The 26,979-nt window shown below is 33.3% G+C and overlaps 4 protein-coding genes, 1 long non-coding RNA gene and 1 pseudogene across 9 annotated transcripts; 5 read left to right on the top strand and 1 right to left on the bottom strand.

Annotated features, from left to right (window-relative positions):
• Positions 1-1,619: 1,619 nt before the first annotated feature.
• Positions 1,620-6,681, top strand: LOC103861429 (cation/H(+) antiporter 17). The gene is made up of 3 exons (XM_009139134.3): positions 1,620-3,462; positions 4,100-5,101; positions 5,276-6,681. The coding sequence occupies exons 1-3, from the start codon at positions 3,271-3,273 to the stop codon at positions 6,551-6,553; spliced, it is 2,472 nt and encodes an 823-aa protein (XP_009137382.2). The 5' UTR covers positions 1,620-3,270; the 3' UTR covers positions 6,554-6,681.
• Positions 6,682-8,665: 1,984 nt separating this feature from the next.
• On the top strand, positions 8,666-9,469 carry LOC103861428 (dirigent protein 6). The gene has a single exon (XM_009139133.3). It carries the CDS (start codon positions 8,705-8,707, stop codon positions 9,266-9,268), a length of 564 nt encoding a protein of 187 aa, XP_009137381.1. The 5' UTR covers positions 8,666-8,704; the 3' UTR covers positions 9,269-9,469.
• Positions 9,470-9,714: 245 nt separating this feature from the next.
• Positions 9,715-12,662, top strand: LOC103861427 (annotated as a pseudogene).
• Positions 12,663-13,482: 820 nt separating this feature from the next.
• On the bottom strand, positions 13,483-16,381 carry LOC103861426. 5 transcript variants are annotated; one of them, XR_004456479.1, is made up of 5 exons: positions 16,228-16,381; positions 16,051-16,143; positions 15,856-15,972; positions 15,726-15,772; positions 13,483-15,637 (listed from the first exon to the last, which is right to left on the bottom strand). It is a non-coding gene; the product is annotated as an uncharacterized LOC103861426 (long non-coding RNA). The 5 variants fall into 5 exon arrangements; XR_004456481.1 differs by having other exon boundaries at positions 13,483-14,992; positions 15,055-16,143; XR_004456480.1 differs by having other exon boundaries at positions 13,483-15,162; positions 15,284-16,143.
• Positions 16,382-21,794: 5,413 nt separating this feature from the next.
• Positions 21,795-22,676, top strand: LOC103861425 (MLP-like protein 328). The gene is made up of 2 exons (XM_009139131.3): positions 21,795-22,043; positions 22,201-22,676. Exons 1-2 carry the CDS (start codon positions 21,857-21,859, stop codon positions 22,467-22,469), a joined length of 456 nt encoding a protein of 151 aa, XP_009137379.1. The 5' UTR covers positions 21,795-21,856; the 3' UTR covers positions 22,470-22,676.
• Positions 22,677-22,921: 245 nt separating this feature from the next.
• Positions 22,922-26,792, top strand: LOC103861424 (4-hydroxybenzoate polyprenyltransferase, mitochondrial-like). The gene is made up of 9 exons (XM_009139130.3): positions 22,922-24,629; positions 24,704-25,121; positions 25,195-25,330; positions 25,403-25,524; positions 25,614-25,683; positions 25,768-25,917; positions 25,990-26,125; positions 26,215-26,311; positions 26,401-26,792. Exons 2-9 carry the CDS (start codon positions 24,727-24,729, stop codon positions 26,468-26,470), a joined length of 1,176 nt encoding a protein of 391 aa, XP_009137378.1. The 5' UTR covers positions 22,922-24,629; positions 24,704-24,726; the 3' UTR covers positions 26,471-26,792.
• Positions 26,793-26,979: the final 187 nt, after the last annotated feature.

Raw genomic sequence — 26,979 nt, 5'->3', positions numbered from 1 at the left:
TCAAGATTGTGCTCATGCGTGTAATTACAGACAAAAGAGATAAATTCTGCAAAAGAGAGTTGACGATACAAGTCCAAAGCGAATAAGAAGAAGTGAATAAAATTAACTATACTTACTTTCTCTTCCGACGATTTGAACCACTAATTGAATTATGTTATATTATCCATCGGGTTATCATATTAAAATTTAAAGCTGAAAGTTGAAACGAATTCTGATTTAATTTAATACCTTGAATAGTCAGTCTTCCTAATGTATTATCATCAAGGTATTAGTAGGACTAATAACAAAGTTGACTTTGTCGGAAGAAAGCGATTTATATGACTAAACTAATTTTTCTGTATTAATTAAAAGTTCTAATGACGAATGAAACGAACCTTTATCATGCCCGAAAAGGCTATACGTCCACGTATAATCATTGGTATTTACTTTTCACACATGTCAAAACTCCATATTCTGTTTAAAAAGAAAAAAAAATATATATATCGCCGGCTCGTAATTTCTTGATTTGATTATAGTTATTTCTGATTGTAAAAAGAAAAAAATCATATAAATTTGAGTGGCTTACCACTTTAACATGACAGACATGATACATACAGGCGTCTACTGCACAGTGCACATTCGATGAGATTATGGTACCACGATTTTTCTATTTCATACACTAAACATACTATGGTACCACGATTTTTCTATTTTATACACTAAACACACATTACTTAATTTGTATAATGCCTTAATTTACTATACATCAAGCATCTAAACATACTTTAATCGATTCCTGATTGTTATTTCTTACATATTCATATGAGTCATGGTTAAAATTATTGAATATCCCAAACTTTTCGACAACTCAAGGTTAATGATAATATATGTGTATACAATTTTGAAACAAATAATCGTTTATATAAGATATATGGCAATATAGTTTATCAATCACTATCATTATTTACGTTACAATTAATTTTTCTAAGTGATCCACGAACTAACCAACATTTCTATATGTTTTCAATCAACCGAGCATTGACATTAAGGGGGTTATTGAGAGAAGAATTTGTATAGAGTTTGTAAAATTTAAAAGTTGATAGATTTAAAAATATAATGTGGATTGTGAAAATTTATATAGATTGACTTATGAAATTTGATCATAATTTTTTTAGATTGGTATAGATTTTCATGAATTTGTATTACCTCTTTTCTGTCATTTTTTGTAAAGGAAATATATAATTTATTTTTTTCTAAATCATATAGCATGATTATTTTATTTTTTCTTTCAAATTAAAAAATAATAATAGTGATACATACAAAATTGGACAATTCTCTTAAATAGTTTCTTTTAAGTTTTTGTTACAAAAAGAGCATTCAAATGGGAAAATGAACAAAAAATGTTTTATTAAAAATACAAAAGACTATTTTACCCCTTATTTTATAAATATATAAATAATAAAACAATAAAAATAGCAATAATTTTTTTAAAATAAAAATTTCGAATTATATGTTTTTAAGTTCGAACTTTTTATAATTTTTTTTTTAAATATTCTTTTTCAAATTTTCTTTTTAAAATTCAAAAATGCTTTTTGAAAATATTTTAAAAGATTTTATTTATATTTTTAATATATAAGTATACTTATATATTCAAAAATGATAAAACAATATAAAAATAATTATATATTCAAAAATGTAAAAGTATATAAATTGTAATAAATTATAGTTTTAGACATATAATTTGGATTTAAAGTACAATATATATTTGGTAAGTATAACTATTTTCTTTTCTAATTTTTTATCACATGAATTTTAAAAATCACATGGATACATATGAATATGATATTTTAAAAGCTGAGTCTTATGAGCAAAAATAGATAGAATTCATCTTCTAATAACACTAAATTTAATTAAAATTATAGAATCAATGATAGCTAAACTTTTTGAATAACAACGGATCTGAATGAATTTTGAAAATTCTTAAACCAATAATAATGAATTCTATTAAGATTTTTGAAATACAAAAACCAATAGCAATAGAATCTCAAATATTTTAAAGTTCATGAAAGTTAACTTACTAATAACCCCTAACTTATCAAACGATAATACTCTGAATTTGCAATCTGACATGCCAAGCATCGTTGAATTTATTTAGTTGAACGGATAATATGTTCCGTTAATATTATAACAAAGTTTCTTTGTCAAAACAAACATGAATAGATACTATTGCACCATTGACAATTTTTATAGTACCGGGATTATAACCAATATGATACGATTTTTGGGTGCTAAATAAAGCAAAAAAAAAATAACCATACCATTATTCTTGATGACTATCGCATAGATCTTTATTAACTTTTTGTTCATTTTAAACCGCAAGGTATTTTTAGACTAGTAGCTTTTGTCTTGAATCCATCTTACAATAGTATAGGGTTCAAGTTGACCCAAAACATATTTTCTGTCCCAAAAGTGAATTCATTTCAAGCCAAATAGGTCAAACTAAAAAGGTTCTCATACTAAGGACATGTTAAGGTGAGCTGTTTCAGCTTCAAGTACGAAGAAAACATACACATTCAAACAGCTCACCTTAGAAGTATAAAAAAACATAAACGTTCAATATGAAGACGTTCAACCCGGCACAACGATTCCAAAATAACATAACCAGTCGATCTAAAGCCGATTCAGATCCCAATTATAAATGGATTCCAAAATATTAACCCCATATGACGGGTATACCTGTAAAAATCTTGAGGCATAAATGGATCCAAAAATAATATATAACCCCATATAACTTATTCATTCATTTGTGCTACATATATACATCAACCTCAATAATTTACATCAGTTGAGATATAAAAATGGTCGTCGGTGTTATATTCTGAGAGTTTACTCATATATAATTGGTGTGTATGTACGAGATATACGGTATACTTACTTATGTTCTCAGGAGCCAGGTAAAAGTAAAACTCGACCAAGAAGCTTTTGGTCAACTTTACGTCGACAGAAAGATGACTAATGATAGCGATGGGAGAGAAATACCTATTAGACATTTAGACCTGATTACAAAGAAGTCGAATGGATATTTATTTGTTTTCTTCTTTAGTTAGATGCCAACCCTAGCGTTCAGATAATGTTTTCTATATAAAGAAAGAATAAATAATTCCCGCGCAGTCAGGGGGTATTATCAGTGTTTCTCTAGACTGGAGGCTATATAAAGAACCCTAGTAAAGGCCATATACTCCATCTCTCTCACTCCCATATAATTACAAAATTTGTCAAAACAAAAATAGTATGGGAACAAACGATACAACATGTCCAGGACCAATGAAAGCAACCTCTAATGGAGTCTTTCAGGGAGAGAATCCTATGCATTACGCGTTGCCTCTTCTGATACTTCAGATCTGCATCGTTCTTTTTCTTACTCGTGCTCTTGCTTTCCTCCTCCGTCCTCTCCGGCAACCACGTGTCATCGCCGAGATAGTGGTAACGTTTCTTTATTAAAAGTCAAATTGGTTACTAAATTGATCAATTACTGAAGGACTTTTGAAAATAAGCATTATTGTTAAATGACTGCACCAATATATCATACGCTTTAGTTAGTCGTCAAAGATATTAATGACGTATATTCCCAGGAATTTTCATCAGAATATTCATTTTCTTCCACTAAATTCGCTGTCACAAAGCTTTGAGTGTATATATTACACACATTATTATATTTATAGTTATACTTGCACACGTTCCTGTTAATGCGGGAAGAGATGCTTTCAATAATTTTTTCTTTTCGATTCATTAATATTGATTATTCATAAATGCAACTTTTCTTATGATTAACTGGCAAATAGGTAGTAATACACAATTGTGCCTATATTTTTTTTTTTGAAAATATAGCGTAATTCCTTCTAAGTTTGTGTTTTGTAATATCCATATATTTGTTTTGTTTATACTTCCAAACGTTCTATTAACGTTGGAAGATATATTTTCATAAAATTTCAAGAAGGTTGATTATAAATATACATACTTTTCTTACAGTTACCTGGCAAATAGTAGTGATACACAACTGTAAATGTTTTTGAAAATATATGTAAATTTATGTTTTGTCATGTTGTGATTGGGGTTTTAGGGTGGAATATTACTTGGACCATCAGCTCTTGGGAAGAGCTCAAAGTTTCTCAGCACTGTTTTTCCAGCAAAGAGTCTAACGGTGTTAGACACACTTGCAAACCTAGGACTCCTCTTCTTCCTCTTCCTCGTTGGTCTCGAGCTTGATCCCAAATCCCTCAAGCGGACAGGAAAGAAAGCTCTCTCCATCGCTCTAGCCGGAATCACTCTCCCTTTCATCTTCGGCATCGGAACTTCGTTTGCTCTCCGTAGCTCCATTGCCGATGGTGTTAGCAAAGCTCCTTTCCTTGTCTTCATGGGCGTTGCTCTCTCCATCACAGCTTTCCCCGTTTTGGCTCGTATTCTCGCTGAGATCAAGCTTCTTACAACTGATATTGGAAAGATTGCTTTGTCTGCCGCTGCGGTTAATGACGTGGCAGCTTGGATCCTACTTGCTCTAGCGGTGGCTCTCTCCGGCGACGGGAGCTCTCCTTTAACATCTCTATGGGTGTTTCTTGCCGGTTGCGGTTTTGTCCTGTTCTGTATCTTTGCCGTGCAGCCAGGGATGCAGTGGCTTGCGAAACGTTGTCCTGAAGGGGAACCGGTTAAAGAACATTACGTGTGTCTCACGTTAGGTGTTGTTCTTGCTGCTAGCTTCGTGACGGACCTTATTGGGATTCACGCGCTGTTCGGTGCGTTTGTGATCGGTGTTATCTTCCCTAAAGAAGGTCATTTCGCGAGTTCTTTGGTTGAGAAAGTTGAGGATCTCGTGTCAGGCCTTTTCTTGCCGCTTTACTTCGTCTCAAGCGGTTTGAAGACTGATGTTGCGACCATACAAGGAGCTCAGTCTTGGGGACTGTTGGTTTTGGTTATATTCAATGCTTGTTTTGGTAAGATCGTCGGCACGGTGGTGGTTTCCCTTTACTGCAAAGTTCCCCTTGACGAGTCATTAGCACTAGGTTTCTTGATGAACACGAAAGGTCTTGTTGAGCTCATTGTCCTCAACATTGGTAGAGACAGAGGGGTAAGTCCGTAGATTTCACTTATGAATATATATACACATTCAAATCTATAAATTAATAATGTTGAGATTGTAATCTAACTTAGACTTTATAAATTTACCATGTTTATTAATTTATCGAATATTAATTTATTGATTTTTTACTGTGCATTTACCTAAGTTTGATGTTTCTCGCAGGTTTTGAACGATCAAGTTTTTGCTATAATGGTTCTAATGGCTATAGTCACCACGTTCATGACGACTCCTCTAGTTTTAGCAGTTTATAAACCGGGCAAATCCTTAACCAAAGGGGAGTACAATAACCGAACGGTCGAGGACACAAACCAGTCCAACAAACCGCTTTGTCTTATGTTCTGTTTCCAGAGTATAATGAACATTCCCACAATAGTCAACCTCATAGAAGCATCACGAGGCACGAACCGTAAAGAAAGTCTATCAGTCTACGCCATGCATCTCATGGAGCTCTCGGAGAGATCATCAGCTATACTAATGGCACATAAGGTCAGAAGAAACGGTCTCCCTTTCTGGAACAAGGACAAAACCGGGAACTCTTCCGACATGGTGGTGGTCGCATTCGAGGCTTTCCAGAGACTCAGCCGTGTCTCAGTGCGTCCAATGACAGCAATCTCAGCTATGGCGACTATACATGAAGATATATGCCGAAGCGCTGAAAGCAAACGCACCGCTATGGTGATTCTTCCGTTTCATAAGCACGTTAGGCTTGACAGAACGTGGGAGACGACAAGGAACGACTACCGTTTGATTAACAAGAAGGTTATGGAGGAAGCTCCATGTTCTGTCGCGATTCTTGTTGATCGTGGCCTTGGTGGTACGACACGAGTCGCGTCCAGTGATTTCACGTTGGTGATAACGGTTTTGTTTTTTGGAGGGAATGATGATCGCGAGGCGTTAGCGTTTGCGGTTCGTATGGCGGAACATCCTGGTATTAGCCTAACCGTGATTCGGTTTATTCCTAGTGAAGAATTTAAACCGGAAAATGTGAAGCTGGAGATAACCGAAGATCAAGCCGGTTCATGTTCAGGAGAAACTAAGTTGACTGATATAGAAGCTATAGCCGAACTTAAAGCAAAGGTTAAAGAACAAGAAAGCTCTCGTTCTGATTCAGACATCGAATCTAAGATCATTTACGAAGATAAAATCGTGAGATGCCACGATGAAATTTGCGAGGTTATAAAAGAATATTCAAGAAGCAATCTTTTCTTGGTGGGGAAGTCACCGGAAGGTTCGGTGGCGTCGGGGTTAAACGTGGGAAGAAGCGACACGCCGGAGCTTGGGCCTGTCGGGAATTTGTTAACTTCAAGTGAAAGTGTTTCCACGTCAGCGTCGGTGTTGGTGGTGCAACAATATGTAGCAAGTTGTGATTCTCCGGCGGTGGGAGTTCTGAAGAGCACCACGAAAGGAGTGTTGCCGGTTGAGGATTCCAAGAGTCCTTAAGGGATTATCTTTGTGATTCCAAGATTTGAAAGGTCAAAAGAATTGGCTTGTGTAATAACATCTGTTTCATAATGTAAAATATTAAATGTGAATGTATGATTTCTGTGTTAAAAAATTCATTTGATCTCTATATGGATTAGATTAGCAAAGTGGAAGTATTACAAAGCCCATTATTAGTCAACGTTTTGAACATGATTGTTATTAGTAAAACATCTAAGCAATTTACATTCAGATGGCATTTTTTTATTTGGTCATCAGTTCATGTGCCAATTCGATATCATTTGATGCTAAGTTTAATATTTATTTAGTCTCGTCTAGATAATTGGCGGATGACGAGAGAAAATGAAATCATGAAAGGTCGTCATGTTAATACAATCTCGTTTACAATACATCATGATCCATATGTCACACAATCTACAAAAATCTGACTTATAGACTTAATGAATATGAAGTTCTAATCCCGCAGACCGTACATCTTTATTAAATTAATTTTCTTCAGGAAAGTAGAACTCCCCCCAAAATAAATCAAGTTTGCGATCCCTTAATTTAATTTAGGTAATCCAAGAGTTTCAGACACTACGCTAATTCTTCGTAGCTTTAAAATTTAACGAAGTTAGAACTGAAGTTGTTTTTCATGAACCAAAAGCCGTCTACTTTCGACATGGGTCTACTTTTAAATCATTAAGGGACAAAAGAGCAGTTAGGCAACTAAACCCCTTTGAACTGTTTTAAAGAAAAAATCCTCTTGTTTGACTTTTTGCCATTTGTGCTTTTATTTCACGTGTTAGGAAAAGGAGTTAGTGACAATAGTATTGACTCTTATTCTAGTTTTTAAAATAAATATTAGAAAATACGATTTCTTAATTGATTGAAAGTTTTATTTTCTGGTATGTTGAAATTAATTGATTGGAAGTTTCTCGGATGTTTCTTTTGTACGTTTGTCTTACACCGAAAGTAAAGCGAGAGAGGGAATAATTACTCTCCATGAGATGGCCATGTATTAACTAATTTATCCTGAAACACACAATAATCATATAAAATAAGTTAGATATACAAACCTGATCCTTTTCCTGTCAACAATACAAGTTTGGTTCGTGATTTTAAGTAATAAAAAAAAGTTTTCGGTAACAAAAATATTGTTGTTCTTTAGTTTATATACGTATCTAAAATCTGAGATCAATTAGTTTTGTTCGAAACTATGAAATTCTCTTTGAAAAAGCTATCGTTCAACCAAACAAGCAATCCATAAACGTTAGGTTCTAGAATGTATAAACCAATCAATTATACATTCTATTCTCTTGATTTTCGCATGTTTGGTATGAGTAGAGTCGTGTTACAGCCCAACCACAATACTATTGTATGTCGGGTGGAGTTTTATTTTCATATCTTTATATTTTCTTATAACTAAATGAATCAAACAATATCCTAATAGGAATGTTCAAGATACTAAGATTAGACTTCAAGATACTACAAAACTGGATTTTGAAAAATAGTAATAGAAAAATTAGAATGCGCAAATAACAAAAAAACAAGTTAGTATAAAAAATATATAAAAATATTTTATGTGTATTCTAAACCGATAGTTTTGTTTGACTAAACCGCTATCTGATTTGTTCAAAAAAAAATTGTTGAAAAAAGCTTGAACGTGCCTAGGTTTGGTGATTTATTTGACAAGTCACCTATACTTTAACCACTGGACCGCACATGGGTGATGGGCGTTCGTAAATCGTAATACTAACTACTAAGGCAATGTTCCTAAATACTTTCTCTTCCAATAACTGTCCTTTTTCAATTTTCGCTTAACACATTCTTTTTCTATGTCAATTTATGTCTTATCAGCCTCGACTTTATGCTTAATAGATTGGACCCAACAGTGATCACCAAACGGTTTAATAGTATTAATCATTAAATCTTTGAAGAAAGTGAAATTAACTTGTCACCAACCCCGGTTTACTTCCTTACGCTAATTTTGATTTAAAATATAATTTGAGAAAACATCAACAACCCATTTAGAAGACCCATAAAGCTTTTAAATTTTTCTCATTTATCCAAATAAATTCTCTTAATTAAATCAAGTGAATAACACTTCTATATAAATGGGTTTAGAAGATCTTCATTTTACATATCCTCACTACTCGTCTCTAGCTAATTATGGCATCTCTTGTAGAGAAACAACTCTTCAAAGCCCTCTTCTCATTCTTCTTATTAGTTCTACTCTTTTCCGATACCGTTTATTCGTACCGTAAAACATTGGATCAGAGAAAACCATGCAAACATTTCTCTTTCTACTTCCATGACATCCTCTACGATGGCGACAACGTAGCAAACGCAACCTCGGCCGCTATCGTGAGCCCTCCGGGATTAGGAAACTTCAAGTTTGGTAAGTTTGTGATCTTTGATGGCCCCATAACAATGGACAAGAACTATCTCTCCGAACCCGTGGCTCGCGCACAAGGCTTCTATTTCTATGACATGAAGACGGACTTCAACTCGTGGTTTTCCTTCACCTTGGTGTTTAACTCAACGGAACACAAAGGCACATTGAACATAATGGGCGCAGACTTGATGATGGAGCCGACAAGAGATCTATCGGTCGTTGGTGGGACTGGTGATTTCTTCATGGCTCGTGGGATCGCCACATTCGTGACGGATCTATTTCAAGGGGCTAGGTATTTCCGTGTTAAGATGGATATTAAACTCTATGAATGTTACTAACTAATTACATGTTTTATTTTGAAAATTGTGTGCTGACACATAGATAAAATGTGTTACTATTGATAAGTATGGTTTTTGTTTTTTGTTTTACAGTTTATTGTATGTTTGTACTTTATATAATTCATGTTATTCCGATTATAGAAGCCCTAATGAACAAAAGAATGTTTCCAGCAGATTATATAAAATAGAATGAAAGACGAATTTTAACTCGCTTGACTAAAAAAAAAAGAATCGATATATAGTTGAACTTTAGTACTATAAAAGAACATTTAAATAGTAAATAACGTAAGAATTTGTTGATGTGTCTGCATTGACGGACACTATACATTGTTTCTTGTTTCTTCTTGTTGATAAAATAGTTGAAAAAGGATACAAAAGCCCTCCCCAGTTTTATTTGTTGCAGCCCAACAGAATAATTCAGATTAAAAAAAATCAGACTGAACCAGATTAGCAACAGAAGAAGGAAAGTAAGGGGTGAGCCATTTATCCGCTCCAAAAATGAAGATCCTGAAAGTTTATGAGTGATTTAGGTTTCCCTCAATATAAAAAAGCAATAGTTGATGATCATTAGAAGAGGTCTGAAGAAATTGGCATTTGAATTGACATAGTTCAGCACCCCGCATAAAGTGACAAAGAAAACAAAGGAATTTAATGGCAAAGAGGAAAATTTCCATAAAGAAAAAAGAAGGGAAAGAGGAGATCATGATTTGAAGAAACAATCGCATAAGTATTTTTTACGAAGGTTAATTCTAGACTGTCTAAAATTTATTGTACCAAGTTACAATCCCACGTCATTTTATATGAAAATTCGCATTTTTGCAAAAAAAAAATCATCCATAAAGTCATTCGTGATCAACAGAGCCGTGCTTGCTTTAGAAAAAGACATTTGTGTATGGCCCCCAAAGTTTGTAAAAATTTCAGGCCCCTAATTACAAAATATACTTTTACATGGTAGTTAATATATTTTTTAGCTTGATTTTTATTTTTATTTGATTTTGAATTTGACTTCTGTTTAGAAAAACTAGGTTTACGATTATTTTTGCTCTATTTTATATAAAACAATAAAGATTCTACTTCTAAAGAAACTGCAAATATTTGATCCACATTGGTCTTCTTTTTATATGTTATGAATTAGATTTATTTTATATATATATATGAGAATTTGATAAAAAAATTATAATATTTCGAATATATAGTTTATTATATTTAATTTAAATGCTAAGATTTACCTTTTTGACAGATACCAACATTTCAATCAAAAAATTGTATCTTTGTATTTATATTACAAATTCGTACTTGTGATCATGATTTATTTTTTTTTTATAAAATTTTGGTGAAGAAATTTTAGAAAACGTTTATGTAATAATTTAAATCTTCTTAGTGTTATATATATTAAAAGTATTTTATATAATTTGAATTTAAATAAAACTATTATTAAAAAGATATCATGTAAAATGTATTTTTGAACTCGACTCGGGCCTCCAAAAACCTTCGCACGGCACTGGTGATCAAAACCAAATCGGAAAAACTCGAACTTAGTATCCAATGATCTCATGGTGAATCCTTAAACCATTAGATCACCCTAACTTGATTACTAAATCATTAAATGTTTCTTGAAATATACATATATTATATAGTCTTATAGATGACATATCAAAATCGTGGAAAAGATATGACCAAGTATTTTTTTTTTTGTCAGCAAAATACAGATTTTAGGTATGACCAATAATTTTTTTGGCATCAATTGTAAATATCATTACGAATAAACCAGAGTTCAGCTTCAAACGAGGGACAACGTTAAAGTAAAAAGACTTTAACAAACTACGAAAACGGTGCTTGAACATCCTCGCAATAGCGTCAATCCTCCACTATCATTATCCATCTGAGCTTTCTCCTAGAATCAAATCCTGTAACCAACTTAGGCCGCCACAAGCGATGTATATGATTGATACCGGTGACCTTGCGTAACACTTTTAGCGATCTACATTGCTATGACGTTGCCACCAGGACTCACAACTTCCAATAATTTAGATCTCAAAAAATCATGCATTTCTATTGTACTTAAAAGACTATACAGACCCCAAATTCCCAATGGAGCACAACTAAAAATTAATTACACCTTATCCGAACTATTTAATGGACCGCTATGTTATGGATCAAATTCGAATATATATATATATATATATATATATATATATATATATATATATATATATATTATTTTAGGTTGAAGATGATGTAAAAAAAATATACTTAAGGAAAAAGGAGAATACACACCATAAGTGTATATGGGCATGATATGATTATCTTCTAAATGATCATGTGCCAACTGCCCATATTAATAACGCGAGAAGAAACGGTATTATCACATTCACTATGTATAAGTCATGGCGACGACAAGGAGTTATACCATCAAAGAAACCAGAAAGGAGAGACTAAGCATAAAGACGAGAGAGAGAAATGGCGACATCGGGAACATACGTTACGGAGGTTCCTTTAAAAGGGACGGCGGAGAAACACTACAAGAGGTGGAAGAGCGAAAATTTTCTCTTCCCTGATGCCATCGGCCACCACATTCAAAATGTTACCGTTCGACGGCGAATGGGACTCCCACGGGGGTATCAAGATTCGGAACTACACATTGGGTATTCATTTATTTAAAATTTCATACATACAAGTATACAACACATGTGAGTTGAATTATACGCAGCTACGTATGTCACGGTTATGGACATTATGGTAGTACTTTATACTGCTCAAGTTACAATTCTGATCATGTTGAGAATTTAGTGCATCATTTCATATGAATATGACCAAATATAACTAATGAACACATGCATATAAAGATGGAAAGCAGGAGGTATTTAAGGAGAAGAGAGAAATAGACGATGAGAATAAAACAATGACGGTTAGAGGACTTGAAGGTCACGTGATGGAGCTGTTCAAGGTTTATGACCTCATCGGCCAATTTATTCCCAAGACTGAAGATAGTTGCATATGCAAAATCACTATGGTTTGGGAGAAGCGTAACGATGAAGTCCCCGAACCAAGTAGCTACATGAAACTACTCAAGAGCATGGTTGTAGACATGGATGACCACGTCCTCAAAGCTTAATCAACATCATCATGATTATCATGATATCATCACCATCACCATCAAAATTACCACTCTCTCGATGTACTTTAAAGGTGTTCTCCGTATAATAATGAATAAGTGTGGTCTTTTTTTTTCCTGAATGAATAAGTGTGGTTTATACGCGGAGTTTCATTTCTATGAAACCGTTTGTTTTTGTATGGTTGCTTTTTCTCTTGACATGTATTTGTAAGATTGTTTAAGTATCGAGTTCTATGTAATGATACTTAAGAATAATGTATGTTCTTCATCTTTAATTAATTTACAATTTTTCATATATACTAGAACCTTTCCCGGGCTACGCCCGGGTGTTTTTACAAAAAATTAAATAAAAATGACTTTATATATGATTTTATTTGACTATGAAGTATGAACACTTTTATATTCATACTGTACTGAAAAATAAAACAATTTATGACTCTGAAACTATTTTAAACTAAACTTTATTGTTTTAGTATCTAAAATATATTAAATGTCAAATAGATATAACAAAAAAATAAAGGAAAATATCCCAAAACACTCTAAAATGTTTTCTTCACAAAAAACATGTAAGGAGGAGAATGACTAAAAGATATTTTATTAAAGAGATAAAGGACACTTATATCTCTATTTTATAAATTTAATAAATGTTAAATAAAAATAATTATTTAAAAAACGATTTAATTCGAAATTGCTTTTGATTTTTTTCAATTTAAAAAATATATTTTGAAATCCAAAAATTCTTTTTAAAACCATTTTTAAAATTATAAATTTTAAATCTTAATTATATATATTAAAATCATAAAGAGCACCACTCCAAATTTAAACCTTTAGTCTATAGTAGTTAATCATATGAGTATAAGTATTTTCTACCTTTATAATGAAACATATTTTGGTCATTTTGACCCTTGTACACTAAATTGTGATTAAAATTTTATTAGAATTATCTTAGAAAATTGGTCAAAACTAATTAGGTCTTTATTATAGTCCAATTTCTCATCTTTAACTATTTGAGTTCTCGCTAAAACAATTTGTTAGATTTAATAAATGATTGAAATTTTTGTTCGGTTTTAGGATCAGTACTGAATTTGTGGTTTTATAAATTGTATTCTCTTTTCTCGTCTGTTTTGCTTTTCATAATATCGTTATTAGAAAATCATTATGGATTTATTTTAATATATCTTAAAACAATGGTGGTAAAAAAAGCAACTGTATACGCATGAGAATCATGTTATTTTTCTGTTAGAGGAGAATCATGTTATTACTTATTACCTTTGTTTCATGTGGCAAAGTGAATTCCAAATGAAAAAAAAAAATCAAAAATATAATAACATTCTACAACATTTATTTATTTTGTATGGTTTTTCCCGGTTCACTTCTTCGTTGGCTTTCATTGTGTGAACACTGAACAGCATATGGTATCAACGGAAACTCAACAACATTCATATAAAAAAACCTTTTAGTTACTTAATGAAATTAGTCAGATAAACTATTAATGTGTTAGACAAAAGTCATTTCTTAGCTCATTATGGATGCTGATCAAGGGGAGTACATAGGCCCTGAGCTCATGCATCTTTTCCACGTAGGATTCAATCTTTTGACGTGTACTTCTCAGACAGCTTGAAGCTTATAAAAGAAGCAAAGAGAAAAAATATCATTAATATGCACTTACAGATTAAAGTAGGAAGGATGGCTTGTTTTGTTTGACAGAAAAACATTGGAGTTTCTGGGTGAGTCGGTGAATATTGTCCGTTACTCCACCAGAGACAGCTAGAATTGTTAATTTGTTCATGCAAGCGTCCATTTTAGGACTTTTGATGGTTAGAGGGGTTCAAGTCATGGTCAATTCAGGAGCTGCACTGGTTAAGTTCAAAGATGAGATGAGTTTGCTGAACTGAATCTTAATCAACTAACATCAATGTGTAAGAATATATACACAAGCAAGTGGTCCCCATTTACAATAGCCTTTTTTTAACGTGGAAACACTAATTTGAGAAGGAACTTGGCTAAGTGATATACGTTGAGTATTCACTCATCCAAATACTTGTTTTCCCCTCAGTCCATTTTGGATTCTCCATAGCTAACTTGAGAGACGGAGCTCTGTTCGGGTCCAAAATCTTAGTCAAAGAAACAAACAACCTTTTACCGGTCAAGGAAGAGTTAATCCGCTTGAACTTAACTGCAATGTAATGGTACGCAAGCTGACCCAAAGTAGGGTTACCGCGGTTGAAATGGTGACTATGGCCACGGGATTCTAGGTTCTGGAACAGAAAATGACTTCAGCACCGCATAGAAACTTGTGAATTCTGAGATTGTTAGGTTCTTATCAGTAGCTCTGAAGAAAAATGACATCCAATATGCTACTACATAAGATAAAAAGTCACAGAAAAAAAAGAGTGGAACTTAAAATAGGATATTCAATATGCTACTACATAAGATAAAAAGTCACAGAAAAAAAAGGAGTGGAACTTAAAATGATAATATATAGGAAAATAACTAATAACTTGGAGAATGAATAAACTTGGGAAGCTTGACAGACGAACTATAGAGTCTCTCTCAGACTTTTGAATACCAATTGTGATGCCTTCGAATAAGCATAGCATTATGTGCACCTAGTTTGAGAACAGATCAAAAGCTTACAATGCCAAAGCCCAATCATTTTCTATGCAAATACCTTTTCCAAATATTCGTTCCTTGCTCGGTTTACGGCCTTGTCATTTTTCTTCAGAGCTATGGAATTTGCAGTGCTTTAAGCTGAAAGTCTTACAACTTTATACAACACCTATTATAACGTAGATAATTTAAGCTGAGGAGTTCCACCAACCCATCAAGACAGATTATGATAAATAAACTGAAAATGTTGGGGGAAAGCTAAAAAAGGAAATATTGGAAATATGACATACCCATTATTCCTAGCTGTATGCCTACTGTTCCTGTTTCCGGTCACATGACTCGACGGTGGCTTAAGCAGATGAAGCTCAAAACAAACACATATAAGAAAAAACTGATAATATGAATTCTATTTAAAATGGTGTGCAGCAACAGAAACCGTAAACCTGAAAGCAGATATCTGAAGCTCCTTAAGAAAGAGCACAATGAAGTGCTTATAAAGCGCACAAGCATATTCGATGAATCTGAGCTGTAGTCTAAGGCTTAACTATAATACTCATCGAAAAATATCTACTTATCACCTCGCTCTTGGGGTAAACCATAGTGATTCAGCAAAAGCAGCAGTGAGAAAGCCACATGATCATCATCTGTAACAAAACGTTATAGGATTCAGAGAAAAAATAGTTTCAGATTACATATGCATGAATCAATTAGATTTAAAGCAAACAAAATTACCTTTGACCAAGAATACGTCCTACTTTTATGCAGTCGATGTAGACAATCTGCGTTGAGATGGATTTTAGAGTATGATGGGTTTTAGAAAATCATTGGATAAAGATGGTAGGTAACTAAGGAATTGTAATACCTTCCATATCTCTTTGTGACTATGATGATCTGGTCCTAGATAAAATATTGCTGCGTAATCGACTCCAGTTCGAGAAAAGACCCACAGATTAACACCCCAGAGCCAAACCATCATTGTCTGAAAGTAATTGAATATATATTAGAGGAATGAAACACACGTTAAGGGTTTGAGTTTCTGATTTAGACAAAGACTTACAATGAGAAGGAGAGGGTTGTAATATTGAAATGTTTCATAGAAGAACAGTTCTCGTGTGTCTTGTCACATTTTCATTACAGATTCCCATCCAATCTGCAAGTTTTTAAAACATGTTCATATAATGAAAAGAGTTCAAAACTATAGAGGCAAATCAAAAGCTAAATCAAAATCTCCAACCTTTCCACAAATATAAAGACCACCAACATACAGAGCAACCTGAAGAATCAAAGATTTAAATCTCAAATCAGTCCATTATATTACATAGAAAAAGAAAAAGCCAAACATGAGAGCTCCTTTCTATGCTACAAAATCAAATCTCTACAGAAAGTCCAAGCATTTGAGTGAAAGAAGAAAAAACCTTGAGACTGCTAAGGACTAAAAGGGCTTCGCAATTTGGCAATAGTACCTAGCCTTTCAATGATTATCAAACGCGCCGCCTCCATTAAAGCTAGACATAACAGAAGCTTTCTGGTAGTCACCAACTCTCTTCTCGAAGAAGTTTGTTTTCCCCTGAAGCGAAATCAACTCCATCCAATCAAACCGTACACCTTCCCGTACCCAAGCGCACCCAAAAGCCTATCCATCACGGACTCGATATACTGACTCATCAGCTCACGGGTCATCCACACCAACGCACACGGAAGCGCGTCGCACACAAACTTCCTCTCGATCTCGACCGCGTCGCAGACGATCGACTTCACGCACTCCTCCGTGAGCTTCGTCATCAGGAGGGTATAGATCAGGCACGCGAAGTCGCAGTGCAAGCCTTCGTCTCATGAGTAGCCTTCGTCTCATGAGTATACTTCCAAAAGCAAATGGCCTGTGAAGTTTATGATCATTTGTAAACGCACGAAACCAAGACGGAGAAGACGAAGAGAAAGGTCCGAGATTCGATTTTGGGAAAATAAGGGTTTTTCAACGCGTGTCTGACGTGTCCTATAGAGGCCTTCTGATTGGATGATTTAATTGTCCTACGTGGACACTCTCTCTGATGCTCATATAACCCTTTTAGTATAGGTTAGATACGCATATCAACTGCCTAGTGGTATTGATTAATTTGGACGACCGTTTTTTGTTACATTAAATCCGATAAGTAAATTTTACTGATTAAACGTTTGTTTCGATATCTTATCGTGATATGAGTTGACGACAATAAAGGTACTGAATACAGGGCCGGCTCTAACGTTTGTGGAAAATTCAATTTAAATGACTCAGATAATTTTAATGTGTTTAAATCAGTTTAAATTAATCTTAATTAATTAATTAAATTGGTAAAATTAAGTAATATCAAAATGAATTATGACCAATTTAATGGAGTATATCACTGTCACCATCAATTTATCTATAATCAAGTGCTATTTTTTTTTACTAATTTTACTTTTACTGTAAATTTATGGTGTTAGGAGTTTTCAAGGCTCATAATCAAATGTTTTAGTATAAAAGATTATCGAACCAATCCTAGGTGATTCTAAAGCAAAGAGAATGCAAGTTCATGTTTAAGTTAAGTGCAATCCGGTTTTAAAAATGGTATGAACTAAGAACTAATAAGCTAATGCAATAAAGTAATGATCTTTCTTTTCTCAATATGAAGCAAGAAGACTCATGGGGCTAGGCATTTGATCTTGGGTGATGTAGATCCAATCCAAAGGTGTCAAACTATCAATCAAACACTTTTCTTATGCCTAGACACTAAGCTAAACAAGCTCTATCTCTAGATGAATGTTCTTTTGGTAAAGCAACTCAAACATCTAATCTATTAGGTTGAATGTTACTAAAACAAACATAGAGAACAAGTCTAATAGCAATCTTAACTCCTTTAGCAACTTATCTCTTAGGTAAAGCAAGCTAAAAGCATTGAAGAGTTGGTTAAGGCATTTCATCATACACCTTGTGGATAGGAAATGCCTAGAGATCTATTTTAGTATGATCAAGACTAAAATAGCATTGTGAACCCTCAACAAGCAAGGAAACAAGTGGATCTAGCACTAAACACCCTAGATCTTCTCTAATCACCCTAGCCCATGAATCCAAGATTAGTCTACTCACTAATAGACATGAATAACCCCAAAACCATGGATGATTCAAGGTTAAACATGATTAGAGAGCAAGATAATCAAGCAAAGATAAGAAATTATGATCAAGATTAAATCTTTCACCCAAAAGTGGCTTTTGATTAGATAGAAAACAAGATAACCCCTAAAATTAGGTCTAAAAAGTATTTATAGTGGTCTAAAAACGAGCTGGGTCGACCCAACAAGCCTGGGTTGACCCAAGATAATTTGGGTAAAAAATTGGTAAAAACAGAAGTGCAGATTTTTCTAAGTGTCGCAGCTGGTTTTCGACGTGTCATTTGGCCGCTGCAACAAGTACATATGGGGCAGGGGCGTGTGCATTTTCCCAACGGTTTGGCTTGGCCGCTGCATTTGGCCGCTGGGACAGTTGGGATCTCGTCTTGTGAACCAAAATCACCATTCTTGTCTCTAAACCATCTCCAAAGGTTCCAAACTCACCAAATAGCATCTCCATCACCTAATAGAAACAAATGTATATGCAACGCACCTAAATCTACTCTAAATGCATCTAAATGGACAAATTGAGAACTAAAATGATTGCTAAAACTATGCAAATACACAAGATATCAATTTAATAAAGTTAATTGTTTTTATTTCTATCTTTAAATATTTCATCCAAGTTAAACAATATTTATAAAATATTTAATATAATTATAAGATATAATAAGTAACAAATATTTTTAATTAATCTCTTTTTTTGTCACATACGTAAATTTGTCTAGCTGGTAGTCCTCTACAGATTAGTTATTTATTGTTAACAATTCTTTGAACATTTGCAGTATATATTATCGAGTTGGTACTCTTACCAATAAAATCATCTATAACAGGCAATCATGATCAAAACCAAGTTGAAAACTCGAACTTAGTATCCTAATGATCTTATGGTGAATCTATCAACAATTATCCTAACTTGATTGGTAATTCGTTTCTTGAAACATAAACATACATATATGGTAGAGGACAAATCAAAATCATTGAAAAGATACGACCAATAATTTGTTAGTGCAAAGATGACACCATAATTGAATAATACAGAAAATAAATCAAGAGACAAAATATATACAAACAACCAACTATTGTTTTATTAGAAATCACCTACACAATCTATTACAAGACTTGCTTATCAGTTTTACACAGCCTGTTAATTAACACCATAACAGCTGCTACTGAAAGATTCCTAATCTACCCAAACTTGTCTCTCTGTCGTCAGTACTTCAGCAACTGCTTCAGCACGATCCAAGAATACCCCTAAGGAATTTTTACTATTCCTTTATAATAATAGCCAATGTCTTATGGAATACACACGACTCCATAGCTGTTTTTATAGTGATCTCCACGTTCCTGAAATCGTAGTCTCTAAGGAAAATGGATACGAACAACTTCCATATCAATAAGTACACTTTCTTTTTCTTGAAATGCAATGATTCCTCAATGCATAAACTTGTTCTCCAAGTTTATCTCTTGCCTTTTGTCCATGGTATAAACTTGCTCTTCAAGTTTACCACGCCAGCTCAGCATCTTGTGTCCACATGGTCTCTACCACTCTGCATACCTCCTGGTTTACTCTCTCGTACACACTGCCTTAGCAACTATTTCAACGACTACGTCAAGACATAAACTTTCAGTTTATCCTTCTTCATCTCAGCATATCTTGTATTCACATAGTAACTCACCACTTCGCATGCCTTATCTAACAACGACTAATGCATTGAATATCAATGACTTTCACGGAAACTATTAACATCTACGAGCTCTATTTGTATGACCTAAAAATATTCTCTGTCAACAAAATACATATTTTAGGTATGGCCAATATATAGTTTAGATCTCGCAAAATCATGCATTTCTAATTTAAAGACTACAAATCCCAATGCAGCCAACTAAAAGTTACAACCCAATCCGAACTATTTAATGCACCGCCATGCTAGGAATTATATTGGATCAAACTCGATCATATATTTTATATTCTATTAAAGAGAGAATATTGGTTGATGGTATGCGATAACAAATGATCTTTCTAATACCTTTTTGTATATAAACTACACATGCACACTATTAGTACTTGGTTTTGAATTATAATACGGCAACATTAGTACATATCATTATGCAACAAGATAACGATTGAAAACTATGATGAATCAAATAAATACAGGTCTAAATAAACTTGCATATATGTCTTTGAAAAACATGTTGGTCCAATTCGATTTTTATATCTCACTAAAAACATTTAATACCAACTATATGATTTCATATGATATTAACTAAAGAAAATGGCTATTTATTATATATTATTTCCTTAAATAAAACCTACGGAATTATCTAATGTGATTATGATATATATAGTAATTAATGATTTTAAATAATAAAGATTTGCTAATAATTTGTATGCTTTCTATCATTTTTGTTTAATTTTTTACTATTAAAATAAATTACACAATTACATTAATCATATATTAAAAATTTAGATTTTTTTTGTATATGTTGTATTTTAAATTTTTCAAAACGAGTATAAATTACTAAAACTTTTAAAAGTCTCACATAAACTTTTGTGATCAATGTTTAAATTATTTTCTATAATAAGATAAAATGATAATAAAATCATATAAATAAATAATTTTATTTTAATAGGTGTTTATGTTAATAGATATATATATACTTCATATCTTTTAAATTTAATTATATATCATATACGATAGATAAGATTGATTGTTTTGATTTATTTATTCTAAAATGATTGCGAATAAACAAGAGTGGTCATTTGATTTATATGTGCAAGCCAATTTATTACATAATAGTAACTGATTTTTTAGTTATTTAATATATAATTATTATTTTATTATTTCATAATATGCAGAAAAATATAAAATAAGTATTTATTCTGCTTAAAGCGCATATCTTAACCTAAGTATGTATCTCTCTAATAATTTTGAATCTTAAACATTTTCTAACTTTCAAGCCAAAATAAAAGAAATAAATGAGAATAAACTTAAAAATCAATATTTATATGGAGCTATAACCAAAATGACATAAAAATAAAAAACTATCGAAAATAGATAGTATTGGTCCGTGAACGTAAACTTCTCATAATCATAATTAACTTTTAAATTGCTAAATCATGATATAAAACCGAGCTGACATAGTTTCACTGTAACCAAATAGTAGACATGAGATTCTTCGGTCTAAACATTAGGTTTTATGCGATAAATAATTTTTTGACCTAAAATATTTTTAAAAATGAGATTAGTTCATTAGTAAACAAATTATGTAATTAACCAAAAAAAAATTTTAAAAAATTATTTAAGAACCAAATATATTCATTCGATCAATAATATAAATTTTGTTCATTTTTTTTTAAAATAATTTTATTAGAAATTTATCGTGCACAAGACGCAATTTTTATCCTAGTGATTGGTTATCTATTAAAACAATCCCGTGCCAACTACTACCTACATAATGGGATTGTGAATTTGATTACCCTTGGAAGGTGGTATCATTTATGTAGCTCATTAATGTTGGTTAAAAGAAAAGAACCGAAGATTCTAGCATGCCCTATCAAATGATTGTTTTAAAAAAAAAAATGATTTTTTTAAAAAAATAAAAAATGATTAATCAAACAGAGGATAGAAACCATGTTTTTACCGTCACATCCACTATATAAATCATAGCGAAGACAATAGTTATTTCATCAAACAAACCTAAAAAGGATAGTTGAAGCTTTAAAACAAGAGAGATAAATGGCGACGTCGGGAACATACGTGACGGAGGTTTCTTTAAAAGGGACGGCGGAGAAACACTACAAGAGGTGGAAGAGCGAGAACCATCTATTCCCGGATACCATCGGTCACCACATTCAAAATGTCACCGTTCACGAAGGCGAATGGGACTCTCATGGGGGTATCAAGATTTGGAACTACACATTGGGTATTTATTTACTTATACCTTCTAATTTTCTCTCTGCACAATTAACATTTTATATATACAACAGCTAAGTTGAATTACACAGAAGCTAAGTGTGTCATTGCATATATGATAATATGAACATGACCTAAATTTAATTAATGAACACATGCATATAAAGATGGAAAGCAGGAGGTATACAAGGAGAAGAGAGAGATAGACGATGAGAATAAAACAATGACGGCTAGAGGACTTGAAGGTCACGTGATGGAGCATTTCAAGGTTTGTGACATCGTCGTCCAATTTATTCCCAAGACTGAAGATAGTTGCGTCGGCAAAATCACTATGATCTGGGAGAAGCGCAACGATGAAGTCCCCGAACCAAGCAGCTACATGAAACTCGTCAAGAGCATGGTTTCTGAAATGCAGGAGCACGTCCACAAAGCTTAATCAACATCACAATCAGAATCACAATCATCATCACTAATCACTATCTCAATTTACTTATTAAGGTTTTCAATATAATAATGAATAAGTGTGGTCTCTTGTACGTGGAGTTCCATTTCTATGAAATCGTTTGGTTCTTGTAAGATGGTCTATGTATCAAGTTCTATGTAATGATACTTCAATTAATTTTAAATTTTCCATATACACATATCTAGTGATGTGTTCCAAAAAAACACATATCTAGTGATAGTGGTATTGGTATATTAGTTAATTTGGACGAGCATTTCTTTTTGTTAAATTAATCGGACGAGAAAATTTAATTAACTGAATAAAATCTTATAGCGAGATGTTATTCGGAGGAAAAAAACACTGATTTTATAGTAACCTTTCCATAGATTTTTTTTTGAGAGAGGTCATACCATTCCATAGTTTCAAAGAAAAAAAATGATACATAAGTCGCAATCACGTATGCATGTTTATATTAGACATGCAATGATTGTAAAAACTATGAGTTGACGAAAACACTGATTTTACAGTAACTCTTTCCCCTTTATAGGATTTTTTTTTTTTTTTTCATTTAAGCACCTACTGGTGTATGTCTTTTATCTTGGCTTGTCTTCTCTTTGTTTTCTTCAGAGCATTGAGCTTTGGAGATCAAACTTTTACAAGTTATTTCAATGACAAAAAAAAAGTCGCAATCACGTATGCATGTGTATATTAGACGTGCAATGGTGGCAGTGGCGTCACCACCAACCTAAACTAGTAGATCATCCATTATGTTTCCACATAGGTTTTGTGCTTAGTTTTTACTTCCATGTGGGTAGCATTAAGCTATATGAACATCCTTATATTAATCCTATGAAAGCACCATCATTAAGAAAGTATCTAAACACGAGTTTCTTGCATTATAAAAATACTATTTAATTAAATTTTAAATACAAAAATATTAAGCAATAATCAGATGACAATTGTAGAAACAGTTTCTTAAGCAAGGTTCATAATTTCTTGGAGAGGAGATGTCTCTCACCTTTTGTATACTTCTCTCTTTCTTTTCCTATTTAATTGCTTATTAAATTAGAAAGAAACCCACTTAGTTACTACCACCAATGGTGGCCCGAGTTTTTACAAGCCTGTTAAAACTGTTGGGGGTTTGTACAAGCATTTTGCTTTATCAAGCAATCTTGGTCTCAAGTTGCATTATGTAGTGTTATTTGTACCTGTGCTCATTATATGCTAATGATATTTACAATTTATAAAAAGAAAACTAGTGGATCATTCTGTGTAGGCTTTTCCAGGTACGTCATTGTTAAATACATTTTTTTTTGAATGAATGTTAACTTTATTCAAGCAATTTTTTTTGTACCTGTGCTCATTATATGCTAATGATATTTACAATTTATAAAAAGAAAACTAGTGGATCATTCTGTGTAAGCCTTTCTAGGTACATCATTGTTAATTTTTTTTTTTTGTGACGAAAAAAGTAAGTCAACTTTGGTGACATAGATAGTCAAATCAATTCTTTTAAGCTTTTCCATATATCACAATTCGAGATGTTAGAGTTTGAAATTTTAAAAACTTCAAAAGCTTCCAATCTACAATCATCTTGTGGAGAGCCAAATACCCATAGCTCCATCATATCGTCCATTACTGCAGCCTCTCAGGGAATCAATTCAGATTAACTGTCTAATCTTAAAGTGTTCAATTATCAATTCATTGATATATAAATTAGACCCCACTAATGTGTTTGGCTGATCATAATAACATTTTCACTGGGTGAGATATTAACTCAATATCTCATTTGTATGATAAGCGATACATTAATCCTGTTTATTCGGATCCTAAAGCATTTTGATTCTTCAGTAGCCCACACCCAAGCTTTTGCTGGCCTACTTACTGGTATAGAGAACAATGCATGGCCCATTAATGATCCATCTAATTACTGGAGAAGTCTCTACTCTCTCTTTCACGCCGGTGATCTTCCACTCTCATTCTTCGTCCTCACCCGACCAGTCTGTTTAGTACGATTTTAGTTTCTGTTTTTTTTTTTGTCCAAGGAACTAAATTATCTAGAACCAACCGAGATCAGGCTCTGAGAGATTTCGTCGCTAACGAACCTTATGGAGTGATTCGAAACGTCACGAACGTTAGCTGGACTTTCCGACCGTAAGAATGTTGTCTTGTCTTGTTTTAATTCTGTGTTTTACAGACACAAGCGAAACAGGAATCTTTCTTTGCAGGCAAAGCTTTTTCCTTCTCAAAGATGGCGTTTTTTGTGCTCTCCCGTGTTTCAAGACGGTTGTTGAAACCATCCTTCTCGGCAACTCCATCTCAACAACATATATACTTGTCCAAACGTGTTACTACTACACATTACATCAACCCTTTGCCTACGTTGGATCATAACCACCACCAAGTACGGAGTAAAGGGAAGGAGAGCTTTCTTGGTACTGGCAGGAGTAATAGATCAGTTGGTGGAATGTGGTCGTCGTCTTTGGTTTTGGAGAGGGGTCGTAAGGAGATGAGTGGTTCTGTTGGTGTTAAGATAGATTCTTCTTGGATAGATTTCTATTTACCAGAAAGAGCTAGAGGTTACGCTAAGCTTGCTCGTTTTGATAAACCTATTGGCACTTGGTTGCTTGCTTGGCCTTGTATGTGGTAAGTAAGTTTTTTTTTTACTTTCCCTTTGGATATTGTAGCTAAGAAATAAATACATTTAATTATTGTTTAGGTCAATTGCGTTGGCTGCTGATCCTGGGAGCCTTCCAAGTTTTAAAATGATGTGTTTGTTTGGTTGCGGAGCAGTTCTTCTTAGAGGTGCTGGATGTACTATAAATGATCTGCTTGATCAGGACATTGATACAAAGGTCAGTTTTGCTGTTCACAAAAGACAAGTGATGTTATAAATATTTGTTATGTTAAATGCATTTTCTATCCAGGTTGATCGTACAAGATTAAGACCTATTGCCAGTGGTCTTTTGACACCATTCGAAGGGCTTCAATTTCTTGTGCTACAATTGCTTCTAGGCTTAGGGATTCTTCTCCAACTCAACAATTACAGGTTTAATTTTTTGAAGAGATAAAGTCATGCCTTCCCTTTGGTTTTGTGATTGAGTTACTTGAGCTCATCTTAGTCTATATATTGTGCAGCCGTGTGTTAGGGGCTTCATCTTTGTTCCTTGTCTTCTCCTACCCACTTATGAAGAGGTTTACATTTTGGGTAATTTAATTAAGGCTTCTCAAATTTAGTCAGTATATTATCTTCTTGGTTTATTTATTATAGATTCTTGGATTTTTATTGCAGCCTCAAGCATTTTTAGGTTTAACAATAAACTGGGGAGCATTGTTAGGATGGGCTGCAGTTAAAGGAAGCGTAGAGCCAGCTGTTGTACTCCCTCTTTATCTCTCTGGAATCTGTTGGACCCTTGTTTATGATACTATTTATGCACATCAGGTATTATTCAACTTTGTTATTAGCTTTTAATTTTCATAAATAATGAATAGTAACAAAGTAGCTATTCTCCAGGACAAAGATGATGATGTCAAGGTTGGTGTGAAGTCGACGGCGCTTAGGTTCGGTGAGAATACAAAGCTTTGGCTAACTGGATTTGGCACAGCATCCATGGGGTTGCTTGCACTTTCTGGACTGAGTGCTGATCTTGGTACTCTTTGAATTTTTACAAAAAGCTTCTTTTGAGCTTCCCAGTTTTATCTACAGTCTTTTATTTTGTTTCTTGATCTAATGATGAAGGGTGGCAATATTACGCATCACTAGTGGCTGCATCAGGACAGTTAGGATGGCAAATAGGGACAGCTGACTTATCATCTCGCCCTGACTGCAGTAGAAAGTATGTTAACACTTTTGATGACTGCTCAATATGTGATTTTCCTTGGAAAAAAAAAGGTAACAGTTCTCTGGTTTTGATGCTTGCTATAGATTTGTGTCAAACAAGTGGTTTGGTGCTATTGTATTTAGCGGAGTTGTACTTGGAAGATCTTTTCAGTAGAGATCTATCTCTCTCTGTTGATGAATGCTCCATGAAGCTCTTCTGAGAGTACAGAGTAAATCTATTCCTTCAGGATCCGAAAACTCAAAGAAGCTATTGTCAGATAAGCTGAAACTTTAGACTCTTCTCTCTGTTAATAAGAACTGTTGTTTTGGGATTCATGTCTTTGTCCAAATTGTTGGCTGAGTAAACCTCCTAGTCAGGCTAGAGGCTTTTATAAATAGTTATCATACGGTTATTTGTAATTAGAGGATTAAATCCTAGTAATTTTATTTTATTTTCAATCTCAAATCCTAGTAATAATCTTCTATCTTTACAATAATTCAATCTTTTCTCAAGATGATCGACAAATTATTTTTCCAATCATAAATATAAGATTTTACCTTTTCTCATTCATTCATTTAAGTTTATATATACTCTAGTTGGAAAAATAATTTGTCGTTTTATAATATTTTTTTCCAATAATACGCGGTTTAAATGCTCTAGCTATACGCCAGTAAAAACACGCC

Source organism: Brassica rapa, chromosome A03, assembly GCF_000309985.2.
Source record: "Brassica rapa cultivar Chiifu-401-42 chromosome A03, CAAS_Brap_v3.01, whole genome shotgun sequence".
In the NCBI taxonomy this organism is placed as follows: domain Eukaryota; kingdom Viridiplantae; phylum Streptophyta; class Magnoliopsida; order Brassicales; family Brassicaceae; genus Brassica; species Brassica rapa.
The sequence above is the reverse complement of the archived record's forward strand: the minus strand, read 5'-3'. Positions and strand labels throughout refer to the sequence as shown.